This window comes from Trachurus japonicus, chromosome 3 (genome assembly GCF_045865225.1).
Source record: "Trachurus japonicus isolate A0001 chromosome 3, Traja_1.0".
Taxonomy (NCBI): domain Eukaryota; kingdom Metazoa; phylum Chordata; class Actinopteri; order Carangiformes; family Carangidae; genus Trachurus; species Trachurus japonicus.
In genome coordinates, this window is record NC_140909.1 from 26,190,415 (window position 1) to 26,211,001 (window position 20,587).

Genomic DNA, 20,587 nt, shown 5'->3' on the forward strand with positions numbered 1-20,587 from the left:
TGTTTCCTGCCCGAGAGAAAACAAGTCTCTCTTCCTGATTCTAATGAGCTTGGAGCAGGCTGTTCTTATCTTTATTCAGTAACACATTGAACCAACACACAAAAGAGAGTGTTAAAAGACTTTAAATAAATCAACGTAAAATCGTCTCACTTACATTGTTGGAGTTCAAATTCCTCATCAGATCGATCCTCTGATGTGACCCTAGTTTCACGTTCAGTATGTCTGAAATCAATAGTTTTATTTTATTTGATACATTGGGGTAAGATAATTATCATCATCCCATTCAACAAACTCAGGTAATGCAGGACCATGATCAGACTCAGATACAGACACAGTGTCATCAGAGAACTTAACAAGGAACCTGCTCTTCAGAGAGTGAGTGCCCTCAGCCGTCTGTGTACATGATAGCTATAAGGTTAACATGCTAACTGTAAATATGTCTGCTAAATATTAGCGTGACTCGTTACTGTGAGCAGGTTAACATGCTGACGGTAGGTCGCTGTACTCACTGTAAGGCCTCACAGAGAACAGAACTTGGCTGATTTAGTGATGATAACATACAGGGTTTGTTTTTCAGATGTTACCATCAAACACACTGTGTGGTCCAACCATTTCCACTGAAATGTGTATAATAATATGACTTTATTAAGTCAAATATTCATAAGGGGGGGGACAACACGCGTAAGGAGAATGTTTTTTTTTTTTAGCTTTTACAATTATTTGTTTATCTGCCTGCTTTTCACATGTCCCCAGATCGTAGACAGGCATTGTACAGGGGTCTATGCATTAGCATTTTTTGTTTATTTAAAGAAGAATAAATGATAAGTCGGCACAAGACGCCATCATGGCAGTGTAAGAAAAGGCCTCAGCTACAGTAAAATGTCTCACCAAATAATTTTTTGAACTCTGGGGCCTCTGAGGGTCTGGTACATTCATGAATTGATCACAAATGAATCTGGAGTTAACAAAAAGTACACTGTCTGGATATGTTTAAAGACCGAAAAACATCTACTCTGTCCCAAATAGTCAAACTAAAAAAATAAATAAAAAAAGGCTGAAGCCTTGCACAACATCTGAACTGTGCAGAGCGGGGGGTGAACAAACTCAGTTTGAGTGGAAGAGGAACTGTCCGTGGACGGATGTGTGGGAGTGAGTGACCTTCATGGAGGCCATGAAGTTATCTGACAGAGGAGACGGCAACACATTCACAGCAGCTTCACAGGCTTTAACCAAGAGGGAGGGAGGCAGGAAGGGAGGAAAGGAGGGGCTCAGCCAGATCTGGACCTGCAGTGGGAAACACTGGAGAGAGGGGCTTTAACATAACAATAGTGTCCCAAAAAGGCTCAAATATATGAATTATGCTTCTGATGATCAATGCTACTGCTCCTCTCAGTTTTATGCTTGTTAAGCTGCATAGATGAGGACAGACAGGACGGGCAGTGCAGTTATTTTTAATGTGTTTTACTTTTCCTAGTCCTATGCTGTTTAAGTGTTTTGGGAATTTTCTGCTCAGACCTGTTGATGTGCATCTCAGCCTGCACATAGGAGTCTGATTTCAACAAGGCCTCCGGTGATTAAGGGCCGGCTCTGTTGTCGAGTGTTTAATGCATCATATAATCCCCATCTCGAGGTTACTTTGGTCTCGCAGTTGAAATATAATATTTGTTGTTTTCTCAGTTTGCCTGAAACGCCTTGGATAAAATATGTTTTATTGGACAGTTTAACAACAGTGTCTTATGCACAGATCATAGAGATGTCCTGAGCTGATCTGTCACAAAAAACTGGATCAGCTGACTGAAAAAAAAGGATTGCTTGAGCTACAACAACAACAAAAAAATGATATGAAAATTGCAAAAGTTCAGCCTTATAACTGCTATGTGAAGCCCCTAAACCAAGCAAAAACAAGTATCATTTATTTCCCCAAGTTGTTGCAATTCCAGCAATAGTTTCCACATCAAAATAATTCAAACACCACTACTTGGTTCAATAACCTTCATAAATCCCACTGTATCAGAAACAAAACCCATAACTTAGTAAAAGGTGGTCTCACCAGTCATCAGCACACCTGGGCAGGTAGCTTCTCTGCCCCAGACCCAGGGACGGAGGACAGGGACATGTGATCACTGGGAATTTGGTCAAATGAAATTAGTCTGAATCATCTCACCTGTTATGTTGTGTGTTTCTCATGTCGTACCTGTAACTGGGGAGTGTGTGTAGTTGGGAGTGTGGCTCTAATGTGATGTACGCTCACCAGTGACAGAGGTGAATCATGTGTCTGGATGACCGTCAGTGTGTGTGTTGCTGAGTGTCCTCTTTACTGTGTAGCTACATGTGTGAACAGTGAAGGTCTATGACCTCAAGGATCAGTGCTGAGGCTGATCCAGGCATGTTTTAATAAATCTGTATCAGCTAAAAGACAACAGGCCTATTGTATTCTACTGTGTTTTATCTATTTATGTCTGCTACTGTTGCAGAATGTGTGAATGGTTACTTTCTCAGCATGAAAAAAAAAGAAATTAAGTGACCTTTAAAAACCAGAACTATGGCAAAAATGTTTGACATTTCAAAATGCAGGGGCTGCAGTGTGAGAAGTTAAGTCTCTGTCAGTAATGATGTCTGATGGTAACAGTTCCTGAAACAAAGGGATTAATGAAATAAATCCATGATAATTAGATGAATCAGATAATTATCCTCTTCACGGGTACAGCAGGTAGCTGCAGCAATACATTAGCAAGAACAACTGTCCCATGAAACTAACAAAAATCAAATGACTAAAATTTCAATGAAACTAATGACTGTTTTCATCAAAAGAATAAAACCAAATCTAATCAGTGTGGTGTAGCTGTTTATTGTGTTTTTGGAACTGAAGCATTTTTTCACTAAAAGTTTTTGCTCTCACTCTTGTGCTATGACCTCTGTCATATTCTGTTGAGTTTCCATGAAGGTGTGAACATCATGATAATATTAACTGGCTAATTAACCTAACTAATGAGAGCAGACTGTGACATCTTTTCTCTCAATTATAGACTGGATCATACTGTTATTTTGTTTGTTTGTGTTACTTTGTCCTTTACCTGTATCTTAAGCAAAATGTTTGCTTCTTGCCTCCACTTCAATTATCTGAAGAATAAAGGTGATTAAAGACAAGAACCCAAGAAAATCTATGTTTAAAGTTTTATTTTATTCCAATGTCTGTGACTTTTTAGAGGATTTCCACACAGGGTGGATAGACAGGTGCTGCTCAGGATGGATCTTCCCTGCTCTCTAGTGGCAGAGGGGACGTTTCACATTACGTATTCCTGCAAGTTTTCACTCAGTGTAAACTGCAGGTGTCACTGGTGTGGGACTGAGGTTAGGGTTGTTGCTTTCCCTTGACCACAAGGAAATGTATGTATGTATGTATGTATGTATGTATGTATGTATGTATGTATGTATGTATGTATGTATGTATGTATGTATGTAGGTATGTAGGTATGTATAGATAGATAGATAGATAGATAGATAGATAGATCATTTATTATAATTAAAGCAGATATCAGTGGAATGTTTTTGTTAATATAAGTCCTAAATAGTCCTATTTTCCGTCAGCAATCACTTACATGAAGTATTTCAGCCTAAACACGAGTCTCTCCGTCACTCTGCTCTGCTGTAACCCGAGGAGAAAATTTTCCTTGTGGGATACAAGTGTTATCCAATGAGGAGAGAGAACGGCATGAAGGGCTGTGTGTGCAGCCAAGGGATGCGCGTGAATGTGGTGACGTAGCACGAGGACCAATTGATGCCTGACAAGGGCGGGGGCTGCTAACTCATGGTGCGTTCAAGGAAACTCGTACTTTGTGTTTTTCCTTCCTGTGAAGTCATACCAGTTCGATCTGGTACGAGTTCACGGGTCGGAAGTTACGAGTGGCCGTTATAGGGAACTTTCACAGACAACAGGACGGTAAAAACACGAGCTACGGGTTACCTGGAACGCTACCAAGTCGTAGTTGTGACTTGAAGCTGTAACTTACGGTTTCAAAAGCCTGCCTTGAACACAGCATTAGCCGAAACGGCCGTGCCACTGATATCTGCTTTAACACTGAAACCCTTTTTAATACAAAAGTTTTATTTAATTTCCACTGAAGCACCTCCCCGTCTCCGTACCAGATAGCTGATGGATGGATGGATAGTATCAGCTAATGAAAAAAAATCCACCAGGTAGGCTGTCATAGGCAGTCATACAAAATAGTAGGCCTATCTTGTGATGATATTTGTAGTTACAACAACAAAAATACAGAGATGCAAGAACCCCTGTTTAGCAGCCGCATAAAGTTGCACAGTGTGTTTCTGTGCCATCAGGGTTGGGGCTCATCAGTTATTTTAGACTAGAATAGATACTAAACCGTCTTTACTTTCACCATAAAACGCTGTTGACTTGAGCGCAGCCTCGTCGTTCTGTTCCCTCATTGGCTGAGAGGAGTTCAGGGGGCGGGACATCCTGTGCTAGTCTGCTCTGATTGGCTGTTGTGGAGCAGACCGGGAAGATTTTGAAAGAAAGTGGGACAGGGTGTGTGTGTGTGAGCTGTACGTTTGTGTTTGTCGGGACGGCCTAAGACTGTGTTCAACGTCGAAACAACTTTTAAAGTATCGATAAAACCCGTCCATGGAGCAGGAGTCACGGGAAACCACGTCCACGGGAGGGACGGAGACTGTGAACGTGTCGGCGGTCGACCTGTCGTCGTTCGTTAACGTTGAACTCGACGTGGAAAACAACAACAATGGCGATGGAGATGCTGCAGAGAGACATCCTGTTCCTACCATATCACAAGGTCTGCTCTTATTATTGCACTTTAATAAAACATGAATCCAGGATCACTTTTGATTATCCGACTAGAATAAACCTAACATTTGTTGCCACAGTAAATTAACCTGTACTACGAAGCTTTATCACCTGGCTCAGATAACCATGGGTTCACCGCTGCAGCACGACTCAGTAGGTCCATGTGGAAAACGTAAATATATCACAATCTGTTAATCCCTCATGAGAAATAGTTTAGTTTCAGTCCTCTATTCCAAATATACGGATATAAGTTAATTAATAAATGGTAGTGTAGGCAAGAGAGTGCAAACATGATTACAAAAGTGTTTTGATAATTAACATAAAATGAATATAATTTCAACAAAAAGCAAAGTGCAAGGTGGAGATACTGAGGAAAGTAACACTGGTCAGCCTTGATGAAGAACAAACATGTTGATAACACATGGTTGAGACAATTAAAGCAGAGGTTATTGTCAGACTGGTTCTGCTGCAGAGACAAAAATAAGTAGTTTGTGTCTGATGTGTCAGTCTGACTGAAATATAACATTTTTTAAATCAAACCTCATGGTCAGAGAGTCTCCTCATTATGAGCTGTGATCATAGACTGTATATAAAAGAGGCTGTGATCAAGAAAAGTAAAATAATCTTCAGGAGGAATCTTTAATCATAATTAAAATGAAGCCATAATAGTTCTGATATATTTATTCAATGTGATAAACTTTCATGTATCTCTGTTTTTAAACAAATAGTGTACACTTAGGAGGTCTCGAACAACAAAACAGGGGTTCTTGTGAAGCTTTGAACTTGAAGTGTTGGGTCGTTTTCCTGTTGCTCTATAAATCCTCATCTATAGAGATTTAAACCAGAGGGTGGAGCACGAACACAACACAACACAAAGGTTGGAGTGATATACCTCTTAATTTATTTATTTCCCCTCTGGTGGCAGCACATGTTACACCAGCCGTCAGAAACTGCTTCAGGTTAAACTGGATTTACCTGATTAGCTCTAAAAGAAGCACCACAGATGCACCTGAAAACAATCCTTAGCATAGATAGCATTTTCTTAAAAACAAAACAAAACCAAGTTTCAGAGGAAAAAAATCTTATGTTGCACCTCTATAGTCTTAATGTACATCCTGGGCTCAGATGGAAACAACTGAAGAATCGTCTTCTTGAATAAGATACAAGATAATTAATTGTATTCAAAATATGATAACTATGCTGAATAATCAGAAGAAGAACGGGAAAAGATATATGTTAGGATGTGTAATTTGCAATCTTTACTGACCCTCCGCACTAGTGGCAGATCAATAAACGGATAGATTATCAGCATTTTTGCATTTTGCATCGCAAATTAAAATGCTCCCAAGGGTGATTAAATAAAAACATGCAGGCTTCATAGGCTTCCTGTGACTGTGGCGAAGTTGTTGTGTATATTGTGTGTTCAATCAGACTGGGACCGAGAAGAACGGGAACAATGCTTTGTTTCCTGCTTTACAACTTTTAGCTCATTAACTTGGGCTACTGAGTAACTTTGTAAGTGTAATTAATTATAAGAAGATGATGGCATGCTGCTACTCTGCACAACACTGAAGTTGTTTTTTAATGTATTGGAATTATGGCCTTTTCCACAAAGAAGTGAAGGTGGTCAATGTCCCATATCTACTTAAAAGTGACTGGTGACCTAGAAAGGCTGCATAAAAATAGTCAAGATTTTCAGTGTGGTCCCTGAAGGTTGGACAGATTATTATAATCTTCTCTATGAGGAGACCAGGATCAGACTGTTGGATGTTTCAGATAATCAGCGGGTTGATGGTCATTTTATTTTTATATAACAGTGTCAGGACTGGTTTCATTGAAGTTGCCCTATTGACATTCACACAAGAAATAATAAAGATTATCTGGCCCTTTTCAACAGCCCTGTTTAGGAATGATGATGAGGAAGATGGAAGTGATGACGACAGCGATGACGACAGCGGCACAGATCACTTCAACACTGAGAAGTCGGGAACTCAGCTGCAGAGAAGTGAGCGTCGTAGTGGAGTGCCCTCGAGTCTCCCAGACACCTTTCAGACCAACCACCTGCTGTTCTACGAGAGGTTCAAGGCCTTTCAGGACTACATGCTGGGTAACACCACACACACTACCACAGAGTCTGACTGCAGTGCGTATCATCAGTAGTCAGAGTCACTGAGTGTGTGTACTTGTACTTGTGTGTAGGCGACTGTAAGCCCTCTGAGGTGAAGGCCTTCACAGCAGACTACCTGGAGAAGGTGGTGGAGCCGTGTGATTGGCTGGCCGTGTGGTCGACTGAAGTGTTTGACGTTCTGATTGAGGTGAGACCAGTTTATTCACATCCCTGTTGATATTACATGCCCACTTTTATTTTCTATACACTTTGCCTTTAATCCTGAGTCAGAACAGGATTTAGGAACTTTTGACGAGTTCCTGTGTCTGAACAATGTGGGACTCTACTCACTAACTTTGAAGATTATTGGGGTGTTGCATTTTCACACATCACTATTTACCATATGTCTATACTTGTGTGCAATTTTTCTGTCTGATTTGTGTGAAATAAACTGAATTGAACAGTGTATTATAAAACTTAATGACTATGAAATAACTCACCGAAGAACTGACTGTAGAACTTAAAAACAATTGAACCAACAACCGGTGTTTTTCACATGAGTGCAAATACTTAACATTTAAGAAAACTTATGTTATCGCTAAAACTTCAGATATTATTAAACCTTCCACTGCTAGGTGCTGTTTTAAGACTAAAAATGCAGCAAGTACAATATACTGGGATGTGGTCCATCAAATTTTCTGGCTAGAACCTCTGCTTCAAAGTAAGAGTCCTTTATAGAAATTTTCATGATTTCCCCTCAAGAATTAGAAGTTTTCTCACAAAAAAAGTGTACATACCCAGAAAATATACTGAAGTACACTACTCATTACTATCCAGCCCTGATCAGGTCATGCACTCAGGACACTAGAAGGTTGAAAAAGAGTTGCTCAGTAAGTCCACAAACTGTTAAAAAGTCAAAAATGTTGAAATTCCTGAATGAGTTCTTGCCCTCATCTCTTTCAAAAAGAGGAAGAGGCTCGTTCATAAAAGCAGTTTGACTGTCACACACTGGACCCGTTTAGAAATGGATTAAAATTTAAGTGAGGGCTGTTGTAAATCACTGGCAACATGTCTTGAGGAGTTGACGATGATTTCAGGTGCGCGACTTGGAGCTGAAGGATCTGAAGGCATGCGTCAGGCTCGTGCTGCCGCTGCAGTGTGACACGAGAGGCTGTGAACTCACCGAAGACGCCATGACGTCTCTGCTGGAGGCCACTCAGCACAAAGTCCTGCTGCAGGAACTGCACGTGGTCTACGAAGAGTCTGGGGACTTCGATCAGACCGCCCTCGCTCTGGAGCACCTCAGGTTCACACTGCTGCTCGTCCACAGATTTATTTAATTTGTCGTTTACTGGCCGGCTGCGATACACCCTCCTCTCCTCTGTCCGCAGGTTCTTCTATAAGCACATCTGGAGGCAGTGGGATGAGGAGGATGAAGATGACGACTTCGACTACTTTGTCCGTTGTGTGGAGCCGCGTCTCAGACTGTGAGTGCCTCCTCTGTCTTTGTGACGGTCTTGTACGAAGTGCCGGTTCCTTCCAATGAATCCAGCTTGTAAATGTCTCCTCTCAGCTACTACGACATCTTGGAGGACAGAGTGCCAGTGGGCCTGGTGGCAGAGTACCAGTCCTTACTGGAGAACTGCTCCCAGTGCTTCCAGCAGTTCTCCGTGCTGCGCAGCGGCCTCAGCCCCGACTCGGACTCTGAGCTGGACAACGTGTCCATGGTGGAGGGTCTGAAGCTGTGCGACCACTTGGAGACCTTCAAACGCAAACTGCACATCATCGAGAACCCCCTGCTGAGGTAGAGACGAGTTTCCTTCAAACTCACTACCACCACCACTGTCTTGTCTTTGTCTTGTCTCATTCAACTGTTTCCACAAGCTGGGACACTCACCCCATCCCCCTCTGCCCAGGTATGTGCTGGCCTACAAAGGTAACGCCAGGCAGCAGTGTGTGCAGAGTCGTGGGCCCAGAGAATCAGGCGTGAAGGTTGTCCACGTGGTCACAGGCCCCTGCAGCCCCACGCAGCTCCAGTCCCTCCTCAGCGCCAAACTGCTGCCCCTGTGCTCCAGCGGGGAAACCGAGATCATGGTCAGTACCACAAACTCACCACAGGACCTTTGGTGTGGCCTCTTGAACAGATGAGTTTAGGTCTGAAACTAACCACTTTGTTCTGTCGGCAAAGATGACGGTACAAAACAGTAAACAACAGTCAGTGAGCTCAGTCTGTTACTGTGTGTTTAGTTCCACAGAGAGCCTGTGTCGGCGGTGGACTCGTGTCATCAGGGGGACGTGGTCATTGTTCTTCCAGGTGTCTACACTGTGAACAGCAGCATCTTCATACCAGACTCCATCACTGTAGAGGGTAAATATACACACACCCACAATAAACAATCAATGACCAAGTCTCTCTCACTCTAGACATAAGACAACAACAACAGGAACTGAGGAAACACTGAAGACTGTAGATCAAAGATAAAGACAGAGCAACAACGATAAATAAAATACTCGTATAGAGAAGCTGAAAGAAAGACTAAAACCAGAAATAAAAGGTAGAATATTAAACATGGAGTAAAAATACAAACATAATACTAAAGATAAAATATTAAAATGCGAAAAGAAGGGGAACGTTTAGAAGTGAGTAAGAGGAAAAAATAGTAAACAAGTAAAACAGCTTAGAACAGGGGTCTTCAAAGTTTTTCAGGCCAAGGACCCCCAGACTGATGGAGAGATGAAGCAGGGACCCCCTACTCTACTGTATAATGTATAAAGCAGTGATTTATAATAAACTGGGCCCAGTGCCAGGTATAAACGCACCTGTGCATTCAAATAATACACAGGTTCATATTAACAACAATAGAAAGTGTACAGGAACAGTGAGTAGGGGGCAGTGCCACTGCCATATATAAACAGATACCAATGCCAATATCATCAGTGGTGAGTATTGATTGTTTGTGTGTGTGCGTCCCAGGCTTTGGTTTTCCTGACGATGTGGTGATTGAGAAGAAAAGCAAGGGAGACTCATTTGTGGAGTCCACGGGAGCTGATGTCAGACTCTCCAACATCAAGTTCATTCAACATGACGCCATCGAGGGCATCCTCTGTGAGTACAGATGAACGATGTCCCAGATCCTGAACGAGTGCAGTGCTCTTCTTGCTCATTTACTTCTCCTATTTTTCCTCCCTGTGACTAACTACCACACATTAAATGTGTAATGTGTAATTTCCTAGTTGACAACTCGGCTGTTTCTTCAGAAAGAAAGATGGATATTGACACACACAAAGATGTGGCTGGGATCTGGGACGTCTGCAGCATAAACAAGCTCTGTGTGACGAGCAGGAAGTTGACTCAGTGGATTTTTAAAGGCCGATATTACGATAGTTTGGAAAAAGCAGATAGCTGTCATTACTGTCAGTCAGCGCACGAGTGTTGCAACTTATTTTAATCACAAGAAGCCCTTTTGTCCCCCACCGTCTCTTGTGGAGAAGACCATGACAACCCAGGAAGTTCAGCTGTAGAAAGCTGTGTAACAACTTCACATCTTCACCTGTGCACTGTGATCATAACATTTCTGATTCCTCCAGTTTTTATTATCTTCATGCCCACGTGCAGCCAAGTCCACACACATCTGTGTAATCAGTGTTAGACGAACAGTGGCAGTCTGAATGTGCCGACTCTGCTGTTGCTACCTGCCAGGTGTCCGTCAGGGGACTCTCAACATGGAGAACTGTGTGCTGCAGTGTGAGACCACCGGAGTCATCGTCCGGACGTCTGCCCGGCTCAACATGAACATGTGCGACCTGTACGGATCCAAGGTGAGTGCTGTTCCCTGTTCTGGTTCGGTCTCTGACCTGGTGGCAGCAGGCGCTGAAGCTGGTGGAGACCAAACACAGAGCTTAAAGAGAGGAAACACTGGATTGGATGCCAAGTCTTTTACCTTAGGAAGATTCAAAATGAGTAAACTGAGTTGAAGTATCTGAGTAGCATTGTGTTTAAACCTTCCTGGACCTTCCTTTATGAAAGGAACTGGTTGGTGCACTGACCTTGGCTCCAGCGCTCTAGTATTAAAGAGCTGTCGGAGGTCTTTGGTGCTTTTTTAAATGTTTTGAACATTGACAGTGATTCAGACTGTGCAGACCAGTCATGCTGCTGTGTTGTTGTGTGCAGGGGGCTGGTGTGGAGATTTACCCCGGCACTGTCTGCAGTCTGGTCAGTAATGGCATCCATCACTGTAAGGACGGGATCCTCATCAAGGTGAGAAGAGGCAATGGCACAAATAGGACGACTTTAAGTAGAAGTTATAAAAGAAATGATCAAAAACAGGATCAAGAGAACTCTTCATTCAAGCCAGACGACATTAAAACGTTCACATAATGAATCGTAAACTCTTTCTGTCAGTAACTGTTTGACGATGGGACTTTAAGCCTCCTGTTCTCTTCAACTCTACCAACATTGTTTGTCCTTGAGGACAATTTGACCTCATTTGACCTACCTGCTGTGTGTGTGCAGGACTTTGCTGATGAGCTGGACGTGATGCCGTCCATCACCATGGAGAACAATGTGATCCACAACAACGAGTGCTATGGAGTGATCCTGGTGAAGCCCAACACTGAACAAAGAGCTCCTGCGGACGACGACGGTAAGGGCCGCTCGGCGTCACAGAAACATCCTGCCGTACAGATTCAGCCTCTCACTGACCTTTTTTGTCCCCAGAAGACGCTGTGAAAGACCCCAGTGGACAGACGGCTGAAGACAGACAAGTTTCAGACCCTCAGAGTCCAACCTCCAGCAGCTCAGCGACCGCTCAGCCAGAGTCCGCGGAAAACGCGGGCTCAGATGGCGATGCGGCGTCCACCTCGGGCAGGAAGTGGCAGTTCAGTCGCCAGCCGAGCAGAAACAAGGAGACGTCCTGCAGCCGAGCCGTCGAGGATCTGATGGACCACCAGATCTTTGTCTCCATTCAGGGAAACCAGTTCAAACGCAACGGCATGGGCGACTTTGGCACCTTCTTTTACTGAGCCCCCCACCCACAAAGCACTCACATGTCTTAACGTCAGCACAGCGCGACGTTTGATTGATGACGGCTTCACATTTTAACGTTTTCTTGTTTGTTGTGAATACATTTTTGCTTCTTCACGTCATGCTGAGACGATGGTGAGACCTCGGGAGGCACAGTGAAGCACACTAACAGCGACTGGATCCGCCTTTTAACTTTTATCTTATTTATTCCTCCGGTCTCCTGGCGCTAAAATGTTTTTAATTTTCTATACATAACTCGTTTGAAATTCACTTGTCACTTTGTAGTTTTGTCAGCTCAGTTTCAGATCTAATAAAAGACGTTACCCTGAAGGTGGGCGAGCACCGATGTTCAGCTGAATGCAGGCGATGTTCACGCGGTGCTTCTGGTTTGTTCTGTACACTTGGATCATGTGTTTTATGGTTGAGGGGAGATTTTTGTCGGACTTAAGGTTTCTAGTTTAAACTGACAATATAATGAATTTGCTGCACATTAAACGCGTCTGTTGAAACCTCAGCGAGTGTTGTGTCTTGTGAGTGATACGGAGCGGTTTGTTATGATGGTGTTTGAACGGCTCGACACTTAAATGAATCAGGGTATTTTTAACTTTACTTCTTCTGTCTTAAAGGTCCAGATGTTCAAAAAGACATCTGATCATATCATTTTACTTATGTAAATCCACAAGACCTCAGCCAATCACGTTGATGGATCACCAGACGACATGTAAAGCTACATACCATTGTTCTACATGCAGTGGACCAGCTGCTCAGACACTTAAGGGTCATTACCATTCAGCCACAGCCTCTTTTCTACTTCTCAGGCCGCACCCCTCGTAATCAGATGACTTCAGGTGTGTGGCAACCAATCAAATCTTGTTGTCATTTTGGACCAGATTGAATAAGGAGTAGTCTGGGGTCGTTGACTCGCTGTTTTGGTAGGAAACGGATCCAGGGCGAGAGAGACAGACCTTTCCTTCAAAATAAAAGCACCAAGCTAATGGCGGTAAAACTCTTTAATTTAAGGAATATAATTTACAAGAAAGTCCCCGAGCCATTAAGTTAACATTTTGCTTTTATTGTATTACAAGTTAATGTTTATTTTATAAGTTTTGGTGAATTTGGTGATTTCGGTATCCGCTACAGACAGGAACCAGAATGCAGACTAATTGGGAGGTAACTGACACCAGGCTCTTCACTTGTCTGAAGAGCCTGGTGATGCAAGGCTAAATAAGGAGTAGGAGCAGGGTTACGGGTTGAGTAACATTACAGTGCTTTTGCATAATGTTTTATTTTGTTAAAAAAGAATGCACATTTTTTTTAAAGTCTCCCATGTGATTTTCCTTTGTGTAGGTAGGCAACATGTACAACACTTTGACTTGAAAGTCTTAATGTTACAGATACTGTTTAAACAAAACACTTTGGACACTCAGTTAAGAGCATTTATTTCAGCATGAACCTCTGAGGTGGCCTGAGCCGCTGCAGCTTCCTCTCCAGATAAAATACACATAAAAAATTTAGAAATTAAAACCTCAATTTTTTTTTATCCCAAGAAAACTTTATTGACCACAGTTTCTCCATATTAGTGCATATTCACCATATAACCTAAATGTAAAGAAGTTAAAATTGGGGCTTACATGTTACATAAACAAAACACAAGAAAAAAAAAAAAGACCTGCGATACATTTAGGGACCAAATGTCTTCCTGTTGAAAATGTGGGACATGCAGTTACGTCTTGTGGTGTACCACCTGGTCTAAACAGTTATTCACAGTTATTGAAAACTACATTTTAAAAACCCCATGGAGGTGACTGGACGGCTTATAAGCTGCTGTAGTGTGTTGCTGGTTCTGGGCTGGTAACACTGCATCATCCTCATAGTATCCAAAATATTTCATCTTTGTCCATTCTAATTTGTTGAGTCACATCAGGCTGCTTCTTTATTGGGATATTAAGACCCAAATGCTGTAACCCCAGAGTTGGACAGATGTGTTGACCACCCACCACCCTCTGTGAGTGAAAACTAAACCTGACAACCCTCCAGTCTTTACAGGCCGCTGTAACCACGCTCAGGTTTATTTCAAACTTTTTTGTGCAACAGAATTTTCTGAAACTACGTCAGATTTACAAGAATTACTGGAAATCCCTTTCAATACAAACAATTGATAGCTCTGATTGATATGAGGCTAAACTCGCTCAGAAAAACAGCAGGTTGGCAGTTTTAACCACACACACAAATCTTCTTGCAGTAAAACCTCCTTGGCACAAATATGTTTGTTTTCTGTTTCATGGTAAAATGTTCACTCGTTAGTCTTTGAATTATGAAGACTTTTTGAGGCCAGAAAATTTAAATAGATTAATTAATCCCAGATACTGAAACGTATTAAAAACCTAATTAAAAAAACTTCTGGTGACAAATTATGATTTTTAAAAAAGGATATTTGAGCCCAGTTGGTCTGTCTTACTTTGGGTGGATATACTTTATATATATATATATATATCTATTGTGATATCATCAGATTATACAGAGGTGTATGGCACTCTGCTGGGGTCCATCAAACACAACATGAATCATCACATTCTTAAAAATATTTATCTGAGTTCCTGCATCGCTCTGGTGGAGCTGGACGTCACCAAGAGTCAAGCTTTCCATCTTTAAAGAGATCTGACCTGATCCGATCCAACAGACTAAAGCTAGTTAAAGCACGATGTGAACTGTACGTAGCCGTAACGTGGTTTTAATCCCTTTGAGAAAGTTCACCGTCTCCTTTGACTATCAGGTGAAGCACGTCCAGGTCAAAGTTTAGCTCCAGCCAGTTGTGCTCTCTTTGGTCGTCCTCTTTGAGAGTTTTTCCATGTGATGATAAGTCCTCGTGGCTGGGTTTGTCGCTCCCTCAGGCTTTAGTCTATAATATTAGTTTCTGACCCAGGATCTTGCGGTTGATCTCGGCCAAGGCCACAGAAAACACAAAGGCCTTCTCATCAGAAAGACTGGCATAAATATCCACCTCCTTCTCCTGTTTCTCTGTGAACACACATGACATGACAGTTCGGTCACAACAATAAAAGGCTTCATAACCAGATAATCAAACTGGCGATGCTGCTCATTGTGCATAAGGTAAGATAAGATAAGATGTAAGTTTACTGATGCTCTACAGAGAAAAATGGAGCAGCAGAAGATAAATAGCAGCACAGGAGAAAAATCTAAAGAAATAAAGTAAGAAACATAATCTAGGATAAAAAACATCAGTTAGAAACACTTACATAACATAAATGTGAGTGGGTTTTTCTGTACATGTGGGAATATATAGATGTGCATCTTCAAACACTCAAAGTGATCACTCCTTTTACCTTTCTCCTCCTCCTGTCTCTTCAGCCCCACCGACTTTGGTCTGCCCCGCCCCCTTCGGATGGGGTCTGATTGGCTGTTGGTCCGGGACCGTCTCCTGTTCTCCATGTCACTGGTTAGAGGGGAGTCAATCCTCTCTCTACGAATGCGCTCCGTCCTCCTCCGTTTGAAGTCCAATTTGTCTGAGGAAGAAAACAAAAGACAATAGAAACGCATCAGGATTAATGCATCTGGTTGGTTTGCCAAATCAAGTCAAATCTTGTCAGCTTTGTGGTAGTTGACTCTTACCTGCTATGGCTGGCGAGCGCTCGTTCAACTTGGCATTCAGGAGTTTTCTGCTAATAAACACATAACCACACGGGCAAGACTTGCATGCGACTGGAATCTAGAGAGAAACAAACAGGAAACATCTTTAGTCTCTCGCCACAAAATCAAAAGTCTCTCCGAACCTCGGACTAGTTCAGGACACAGCAGCTCATCATGTCATCCTGATCCATGCTTCTCTTCAATGGCTCCCTGTCCATTGTGGAATTGATTTAAAGATTTTATCATTTTTAAAGCATGCAGGGCCTCCGAGCCTGCAGCCTTGTATCCTCAGGTCGGGCTCAGTTCCACAAATCAAGGTTTAAATCTAAAGGTGACCAAACTTTTTACTCCAGGCCCCTCGGCTGTGGAGTGAGCAGACTAGGCAGAATAAATCACATCTTCACCTATATTCTTTTACAGCGTATATACAGGAATCTTGAAGTTAATTTTAATACCTTTTTAAGACTTTTTCAAGACCTTCTCAACATTTTTTAACACCTCACCGCCACTTCAAGCTGTAACCATTTACATCAGTGACACTTTTAACTGAACAGTTTTAGTTTTTGTGATAAAGACTATAGACCACTATGATACAACAGAATTTAAAAAAGGCTGGGATAATAACTCAAAGGCAAAGTTTATAAAAAAAAACATTGCTCAACTCTCAAAAAAACAAAAACAACAATCTTCTTTTCTTTTTCATGTACCAGTTCATCTTTGTTTTTTAATAAAACAAATAAATTCACACACTTCTGCAATGTTTTTTATGACTCAAACTCTTGGACAGCTAATTCAGAAAAAATACCTTCAATATTTAAGACTTTATAAAGTCATGAAAAGACTTTTTAATACTTTTCAAGGGTCTTAATTTTCCCCAAATTGATTTATCACCTTTTAATACTTTTCAAGACCCCGCAGATACCCTGTTTTAGACTTGTTTTTGTGATGTTTACGTGTTTTATCATCTATTTTCCTGTTTCCATACTGTGTTCATGGGCTTTTGTGTTTCAGTGTGTTTGTGTCTATTTGCTGATCCCTCTAATCATCATCAATACTCATTTATACTAATACATAGTATCTTTTGATCTGCTTTCATAATTATATTCTTGTTATTATCATTATTAACACATGGGGAGGGATGAGTGGAAATGTTAGCTTTGATTCATGGCTGTTGCAGCAGTACCACATAAATGATTTTACAAGGGTTTTTGAAAAATATAATTATTTGTATTTTTTTGTATTATTGTATCAAACATTACTTATTTTTTTCAATATGATATCAATCAGTGCAATCCTTTGTTATCAGTTTGTTGACTCTTCATTCATAAGCAATTGTTATTTTTCAGCAGCAGCTTTACTAGCTATTCTTCCCATATTCAGGCTACATAAAACATTTTTTTTTACAGGTACTAAGATGTATATATTTGATTTATAGTGCAGCGCAGATGGAAAATAATAGTTGTGATGAAACCTGACTGCTCCTTCACTTTTGCACAACTGAACAAACTTCACTGGGCGTCATTATTCCAGTTTAGGTAGGTGTGAACCCTACTGATGTAAACAGGCTCAGACAGCTGCACTGCTGCATGTACAGGCTCATGTACTGTACTGTTACTGCCGCAAATACAAAACCAGATTGAAGCACAACTACATCTGGAGTCCAATAAACGACTTCAATCACAACCAGATCTTTGATTGATGTGTGTAGTCAAACTAACCCTTTAAACATGAAGTTGTGGTAAATTGCATTGAAATCAGTGGCTTTGTGAAGTGCTTTCTGCCATTTTATCTAGGATATATCAGCAGAGCAATGGCCGTGATGAGCTATAATTAACCTTGGATTAATCCACAACTTCCATCCACAACTTTTGATATGAAATATGGCGAAGTTCATACGCTCTAACAAAAACTGCAATAACAAAATTATGTAGTGAAATATTGCTTGAGTATTTGTTGATATTGGGATTGATATGTGTGATTATATCTATTTATCCTGGACGGTGGAGGCTCTCCCAGCTACACAGAGAGCAGCAGCAGCAGCAGCAGCAGCAGCAGCGACACCGTCCTTCATGCTCCATGTGCGGTGCAGCTGAGGCGAAGAGCTGCCATGACGGCCTGACCATCACCAAACACCACGGAAACTAAACAACACACACACAGACACACAACACGGACACACACCACCGGTACCAACGTTCACATTAGCAGACGTCTTCTCCTCACCTGTTGGTCGCACTCGGGACAAGATTTAGTAGCCATTTTGACTTTCTTTGTTTTATTTGCCGACATAGTCTGTTCTCCTTCAGCAGCGACGCACCGATACTTGTACGTGAGCTACAACTTCTCTCTGTAAAAACATGGACCGCGACGACTCCGCTCCGACCCACACCGACCAGCGAGGCGCCCTCCAGAAACACGGTAACACGGCCCGGTGTAGCTCGGTGACAATAAGCCGTTAATAAGCACATACATACATACTACACTTACACTATTAATGCTAAAGCTGCGAGCATGCGCACTGCACGTCCGACTGGTGGCGCGGGGCGTTCAAGGTCCGTACGGGGAAAAGGGAGATTGAAGAATTTTGGTTTGCTGAGTTCTTCTTTTTTATACAGTCTATGGTTCTTCACGGTGCTCAGTCGTCACACGAAAAGAAAAAAGAGAAGTAAAACGTTAGGAGCCACATTGTATTTGTTCTTGGTGTTATTCCTGTATGTATTTCTCAGAATTTGAAATATTTCATTCATCTCCAGAGGGAAATTGAGTTTTGTCGCATTGCTCCATTCAAAAATATGCAAAAACAAACAAACAAACAAACCCCAAAACAAAACATAAATAATAAGTACACAACTGCAGTTATGTTTTTGCTTTTACTTTGTTAGGTAACGCTCCAGCAAACACACAGTGTCCGTCTGCGGGTGGTGTTTAAGTTTTCCCACTGTTCCTGAAGCAGTCTTTAAAGGTTGTGAAAAGAATGTAACCCTCAGGCAGCATATCGATCATTGGTACATTGTCATTATTGGGAAACTTCCTATCCTATCTGCGTGTACAACAATATTTTTGAGTACTTAATCGAAATAAGTTGCGGTGCCAAAAAGGCAAGCAAACCAACACATTTAAACTGAAGCATACACAAATGTAATATACAGGCATGTGCAAATATAGTGTCTATGGGGGAAATTTGATTTCCCATTATAAAATATGGATGCTTATGTATGTTTGCAAATATTGTAGACATACATCAGATAAATAAATTTCTTATCCAAAAAATGAGAGAGCTGAAACCTTTTAGGATTTACTTTGACTATGTGTAGAGGTCTCAGTTTGTGGTGGTGTACGGGTGGACAAAACATTAGAAACACTTTACGAACTACTATAATCTAGTTTAACACCACTGCAACTACTCATCTCAAACGTGTTGAAACTAGAGGAGATCACTTGAGTGCAGATCCCTGCCTGGCAACAGATAGTCAAGCATATTCCAGTGCAACCACATCTGCCAGATGCAACCAGCTCCAACTTATTACTGTATGGAAAACTCAAATTATAGATACTTTCAAAATACATTTTGCTATGGATATATCATATGTAATAAACTTTTATCTTAATATGTACATGGGTGATTATAAGCGATCAAATCTGTAATCCAATCAATAAAACCAAACTGGTGGTGTGTGTTTAAAATTACCAGTTGAATGATGGGAGATATTTGAATCTCTCACCTTTACTCAATTCATGAAGCACTGAATAGCTGTCAAGGGGACTGCAGCTCATCAAAAATAAATATCTCTGCACGAATAGGGACAGATAGGTAATTTACATGTATAAAAGGAGCATAACTCTCTCTTCACTACAGGACGGACAGATATAGAAGATCCTTTGTACCTACAGACATCAGGCTTTCAATTCTTCTGCAAATGAGCCGACAGACAAATTAATTTCCCTTTGGGGATTAATAAAGTAATTCGTATTTGTAACTTGAGTAATCAATTATTGCAATGAGGAAGAACTGATTCTTCTCCCAGAATGCACTTGAGCAACAGTGACACGTACAGTAGGTGAACAACTCACTACATCCACAGGCCAGAGATTAAGTCATGCTGCTGTAATTAGAAAAGAAAAAAAACACACACGAGATAATAACATAAGACCACAATATATGACAGTCACTCACTGAATTAATAATGATAAGATTTTTATTATATTCATATGCTGTGTGTAAAATTAACAAAAATGCAAATATTCAATGTTAATTTCAATTTTATTTCAGTAAATGACAATGATAGTTGCTATTTAATCTGCTTTTTTCTTTTCTTTTCTTTATCTGATTTACAAGTGGGTTCACACACAGATTCAAGGGGTGGGGGGTTGTTGAACACCGCCTCCAACAAATCAACAATGGCTAGAAAACAAAGAGAGAGATCAGCAGACAGTGTCAGACGCTGCAGCGGATTATCCCAAAACCTAACAACAGACAAACTTGTACAGTATTACATAGTATGGCAACTTGTCAGGGTTACAATCCAGGGGAGGCGCTGCAGCCCCCCCACCCACCCCCCAACCCACAACAGCTCCATCTGAAAGTGCAGCGTCAAGAGCAACAGGATTTATCAGACACTGTAGTTAGTTGGTGGGATCTACTGTATATAGAGTAAACTGACGTTGACGCCGGGCCGTATGGTACAAGCACACTAACGCATGCAAACACATGCTGCAGTTCTGAACGTGTCGATCCACTGGTGAGAAGTCCAGATATAAACTAACACATACATGGAGTCTACAGAGATGGAAAGACAACTTTGATGTTATTAAAAAAAAAAAAAGAAGCGGGAGAGGATCTTTTTGAAAAATATAACAATTTACCCACGTATAAATTATTAGATTTGTGATTTTCTTCACAGCCCAGCCGGGACGGCAATGCGAACTGAGGAACATGCGACGCACGCACTATCGTTTCATGGATTATTGTTGTGGTCAGGTTTCGAGTGTG

General features: G+C 41.4%; 2 protein-coding genes across 3 annotated transcripts; one reads left to right on the forward strand and one right to left on the reverse strand.

Moving 5' to 3' along the window:
• Positions 1-4,533: 4,533 nt before the first annotated feature.
• On the forward strand, positions 4,534-11,964 carry shcbp1 (SHC SH2-domain binding protein 1). 2 transcript variants are annotated; one of them, XM_085767782.1, is made up of 13 exons: positions 4,534-4,808; positions 6,717-6,926; positions 7,019-7,134; positions 8,024-8,232; positions 8,318-8,413; positions 8,500-8,730; positions 8,843-9,020; positions 9,174-9,294; positions 9,901-10,032; positions 10,627-10,745; positions 11,098-11,184; positions 11,440-11,569; positions 11,644-11,964. In XM_085767782.1, exons 1-13 carry the CDS (start codon positions 4,643-4,645, stop codon positions 11,946-11,948), a joined length of 2,100 nt encoding a protein of 699 aa, XP_085623908.1. In that variant the 5' UTR covers positions 4,534-4,642; the 3' UTR covers positions 11,949-11,964. The 2 variants fall into 2 exon arrangements, with proteins under 2 accessions (XP_085623908.1, XP_085623917.1); XM_085767791.1 differs by having other exon boundaries at positions 4,537-4,808; positions 11,647-11,964.
• A 2,371-nt stretch (positions 11,965-14,335) lies between these two features.
• hdip1 (HDAC and MIER1 interacting protein 1) lies at positions 14,336-18,096 on the reverse strand. Its single transcript, XM_085767803.1, has 4 exons — positions 17,821-18,096; positions 15,580-15,676; positions 15,294-15,473; positions 14,336-14,967 (listed from the first exon to the last, which is right to left on the reverse strand). Exons 1-4 carry the CDS (start codon positions 17,884-17,886, stop codon positions 14,849-14,851), a joined length of 462 nt encoding a protein of 153 aa, XP_085623929.1. The 5' UTR covers positions 17,887-18,096; the 3' UTR covers positions 14,336-14,848.
• Between the last annotated feature and the right edge of the window lie 2,491 nt (positions 18,097-20,587).

Bases quoted from the DNA above. Each gene is read 5' to 3' on its own strand.
- shcbp1 (XM_085767782.1), top strand. From the start codon at position 4,643: ATGGAGCAGGAGTCACGGGAAACCACGTCCACGGGAGGGACGGAGACT. The intron at 8,414-8,499 runs GTGAGTGCCTCC...GTCTCCTCTCAG, and splicing joins GTGGAGCCGCGTCTCAGACT to CTACTACGACATCTTGGAGG. The intron at 11,185-11,439 runs GTGAGAAGAGGC...GTGTGTGTGCAG, and splicing joins AGGACGGGATCCTCATCAAG to GACTTTGCTGATGAGCTGGA.
- hdip1 (XM_085767803.1), bottom strand. From the start codon at position 17,886: ATGTCGGCAAATAAAACAAAGAAAGTCAAAATGGCTACTAAATCTTGT. The intron at 15,474-15,579 runs GTAAGAGTCAAC...TTTCTTCCTCAG, and splicing joins GCGCTCGCCAGCCATAGCAG to ACAAATTGGACTTCAAACGG. The intron at 14,968-15,293 runs GTAAAAGGAGTG...GTGTGTTCACAG, and splicing joins GAGACAGGAGGAGGAGAAAG to AGAAACAGGAGAAGGAGGTG.